Here is a 3,475-nt window from a genome sequence, read left to right as displayed (position 1 = left end):
ATGCTCTTTCCCTGATCTTCGCCGGCTGCCCTCTTCATACGTCCATGTCAACACCCTACTCATTTGTGAAGGCCTGGTTGAGAGGAAATGTCGAATGACTTTCCCCTCCCTGTCACTAACTGTGACCACTCCTTCCTCTGAACAGGCATTGAGGGTCTGTGTCAGGAGTGGTGGCACAGGAATCAGATGACAGGGATTGTGGGGTGAGGGAGTGGAAGGGTAATGGGGTGAGGACTGTCCTGGCTTTGCTAAGTTTTCTGCAGTGAATGTGTACTATTTTATTTTGTACTTGGGGGGAAAATGCAAGGTGGCGTTCTGTTGCATTTGGCTTTGTTCAGCAGGAGATCAGGGGTGGTTGGGAGCCAGAGTGGAGAAGGGAGCAGAGATGGGGAGTAAGGTGCAGATCAAGGTCACAGGTGAGCAAAGGAATTAACCTGAGAAAGTGAGTGACAAGGAATTAACCTGAGAAAGAAGGTGGAATGTCTACCTACTGGTACAGAAAATGAGAAGGCAAAATAGGCAAATATACAGAGAAATGTCAGCTGTGGATCCAGATAATTAATAACATACCCGGGAGACCATGCTTAGGGCCCTCCCACCTCAGAGGCTGTTTCTGATAGATGGGTGGCTAGGCCAGTTCTCAGCTGAGGAAGCTCGTGGGACTGTGAGTGACCCGGCATCCTGTGTCTCCTTCAGCTTCCTGGAAAAAAGGATTTATTCATTGAGGCAGATCTCATGAGCCCTTTGGATCGAATTGCCAGTGTCTCCATTCTGAAGGTACGGTCCCTTTCCCTGGGGTCATGCCCCTCTTTCCTCCTTGAGCAGTTTTTCTTTTGGTGAAGAATACAAATGACTGAAGCGTGACTACCGTTATAGGGCAAATAGAGGGTAGCTGAATTGTGTGAAAAAGTGGGACTGATGCTGTTGTTCATATTTTTTGTTTGTTGGATTTTGTTTTATCGGGGGAGACGGAGTCTCTCTGTTGCCCAGGCTGGAGTACAGTGCAATGGCACAATCACAGCTCCCTGCAGCCTTGACCTCCTGGACTCAGGCCATCCTCCTGCCTCAGCTTCCCAGGTAGCTGGGACCACAGGCATGTGACACTACACCTGGTCAATTTTAAAATTTAATTTTATTATGTACTTATTTTTTTGAATCTGTTTGCTATAGAACATACACACACACACACACACACACACACACACACACATATGCACACCCGCATGTATTAAAAATGTATATAGATAAATTTTTCTTTTTTTTTTTTATAGCAACAGAATCTTGTTATGTTGCCCAGGCTGATCTCGAACTCCTGGGTTCAAGCCTCCCAAAGTGCTGGGATTACAGGCATGAGCCACTGCACTTAGCCCACACTGTTTTTTGTTTGTATGTTTGTTTGTTTGTTTTAATACAAAGCCTTGCTCTTGTCCCTTAGGCTGGAGTCCAATGGCGTCAATTCAGTTCACTGCAACCTCCGCCTCCCAGGTTCAAGCGATTCCCCTGCCTCGGCCTTCCGAGTAGCTGAGATTGCAGGTGCCTGCCAGCAAGGCCGACTAATTTTTGTATTTTTAGTAGAGACAAGGTTTCACCATGTTGGCCAGGCAGGTCTCAAACTCCTGACCTCAGGTGATCCGCCCGCCTCGGCCTCCCAAAGTGCTGGGATTACAGGCGTGAGCCACCCTGCCTGGCCTTACTATTTTTACATTGTTTTATTTTTGGGTTTTCTGTTGACAGTTTGAGGAAGGTTCAGTGGGACGGTTGTCAGGGGAGCAGTTTGATTCCTAGAATTAGCAGAATGAGGAAGCCCTCAAGAAGCCCCTATCTTTGTATCACGCTTTGTGCTTTTCAGGCACTCTTATGTCCATTGTCTTATTGGATTCTCTCTGTAGCAACACGAAGTAGACAAGCTATACAAGGTGGAGAACAAGCCAGCCCTCAGCTCCAATGAACAGTGAGTGTCTGGGAGTCTGTCCCTACTCCAAGCTGGAGGAGGTCCCTACATCTGCCTTTCATCTGTCGCTGGCTGAGATACATGGTTCACCTCCCTGAACTTTACAATTTCATATCTAGGTTATTGCTTTAACCTCTTCTGTAGTTTTGTTTTATTTTCTGTAGTTTCCTTTCTGTAGTTTCTTGTCTTCCCTCTCTAATTTATATTACTATCTATAACCAGAACGACTAATCTTTCAAAATTATTTTCATTGTGCTCTTCTCAAGAAGCTGCAAGGCAGCCTGGGACGGCGGCTCATGTCTGTAATCCCAGCACTTTGGGGAGACAAGGCGGGTGGATCTTCTGAGGTCAGATGTTCGAGACCAGCCTGACCAACATGAGAAACCCCGTTGCTACTAAAAATACAAAAATTAGCCGGGCATGGTGGTGGGCACCTGTAATTCTAGCTACTCAAGAGGCTGAGGCAGGAGAATTGCTTGAACCCAGGAAGTAGAGTTTGCAGTGAGCCAAGATTGCTCCACTGCACTCGAGCCTGAGCGACAGTAAGACTCTGTCTCAAAAAAAAAAAAAAGAATCTGCAAGATTTCTCAATACTTGCTAAAGATTGTCCAATTATTTATTATAGACTCTGAGCCTGTCTGCAGCATGGCCTCCCACGTTACCTTTCTGGCCTTGTCTCTTGTGTGTCCACTTCAAGACTCTGTTGACATGTGCCTCCACACCTCTTCCAGCTCTCTGCCTGTGCCGTCACCCTTTTCATCATCCCATTCACTGTGCCTGAAACTGTCTCTGTCCTCACTGCTCCTATAAAGAATGCCCATCCTGGCCGGGCGCGGTGGCTCACACCTGTAATCCCAGCACTTTGGGAGGCCGAGGCGGGCGGATCACGAGGTCAAGATATCAAGACCATCCCGGCCAACACAGTGAAACCCCGTCTCTACTAAAAATATGAAAAAAATTAGCCGGGTGTGGTGGCTAATTAGCCTGGCATCTGTGGTCCCAGCTATTTGGGAGGCTGAGGCGGAAGGATCTCTTGAACCCAGGAGGCAGAGGTCGCAGTGAGCCGAGATTGCACCCCTGCACTCCAGCCTGGTGACAGAGCAAGACTCCGTCTCAAAAAAAAAAAAGAAAATGAATGCCCATCCTTCAGCGCTCAGCCACCTCTTCTATGAAGCTCTCTATTGCCCTTCCAGTCCAGGGTGATTTTCTCCTCTGGATTTATGTGGCATTTTGTATTTGTCTTGTTCGCTCAGCATGTAGTCATATACAGCTGTTGCCTTCTCTTGTTTTTAAAGTATTTCTTGAACTTAATGTACACGCTTTCTTAGAAGAAAAAAATCTCTTGGATACATGGAGACTACATCCATAGACCCCATTATTTTCTATTACTTTCTTGTATTTAAAAAATATATACATTTTTTGAGACGGAGTTTCTTTCTTGTTGCCCAGGCTGGAGTACAGTGGCGCTATGTCGGCTCGGCTCGCCACAAACTCTGCCTCCTGAGTTCAAGCGATTCTCCTGCC

At 46.8% G+C, this 3,475-nt stretch overlaps 1 protein-coding gene across 4 annotated transcripts in view; it reads left to right on the top strand.

Moving 5' to 3' along the window:
- The first annotated feature begins 685 nt into the window (after window positions 1-685).
- The window catches only part of VPS33B (VPS33B late endosome and lysosome associated), a 22,413-nt gene continuing 19,623 nt past the window's right edge, over window positions 686-3,475 (top strand). For 2 of the 4 annotated variants that reach the window (XM_017517823.2, XM_017517840.2), the window contains exons 1-2: window positions 694-777; window positions 1,850-1,951. Coding sequence is in view for 1 of the 4 variants with exons in the window: in XM_017517813.2 (XP_017373302.1) it covers window positions 736-777; window positions 1,890-1,951 (104 nt within the window). In the remaining 3 variants the exon portion in view is untranslated. Of the gene's footprint in view, window positions 778-1,849; window positions 1,952-3,475 lie in introns of all 4 variants that reach the window. The other 2 variants (XM_017517813.2, XM_017517834.2) reach the window with 2 other exon arrangements.

This window comes from Cebus imitator, unplaced genomic scaffold (genome assembly GCF_001604975.1).
Source record: "Cebus imitator isolate Cc_AM_T3 unplaced genomic scaffold, Cebus_imitator-1.0 Scaffold19, whole genome shotgun sequence".
Classification (NCBI taxonomy): Eukaryota; Metazoa; Chordata; class Mammalia; order Primates; family Cebidae; genus Cebus; species Cebus imitator.
This window is presented reverse-complemented; position numbering and strand designations above follow the sequence as displayed.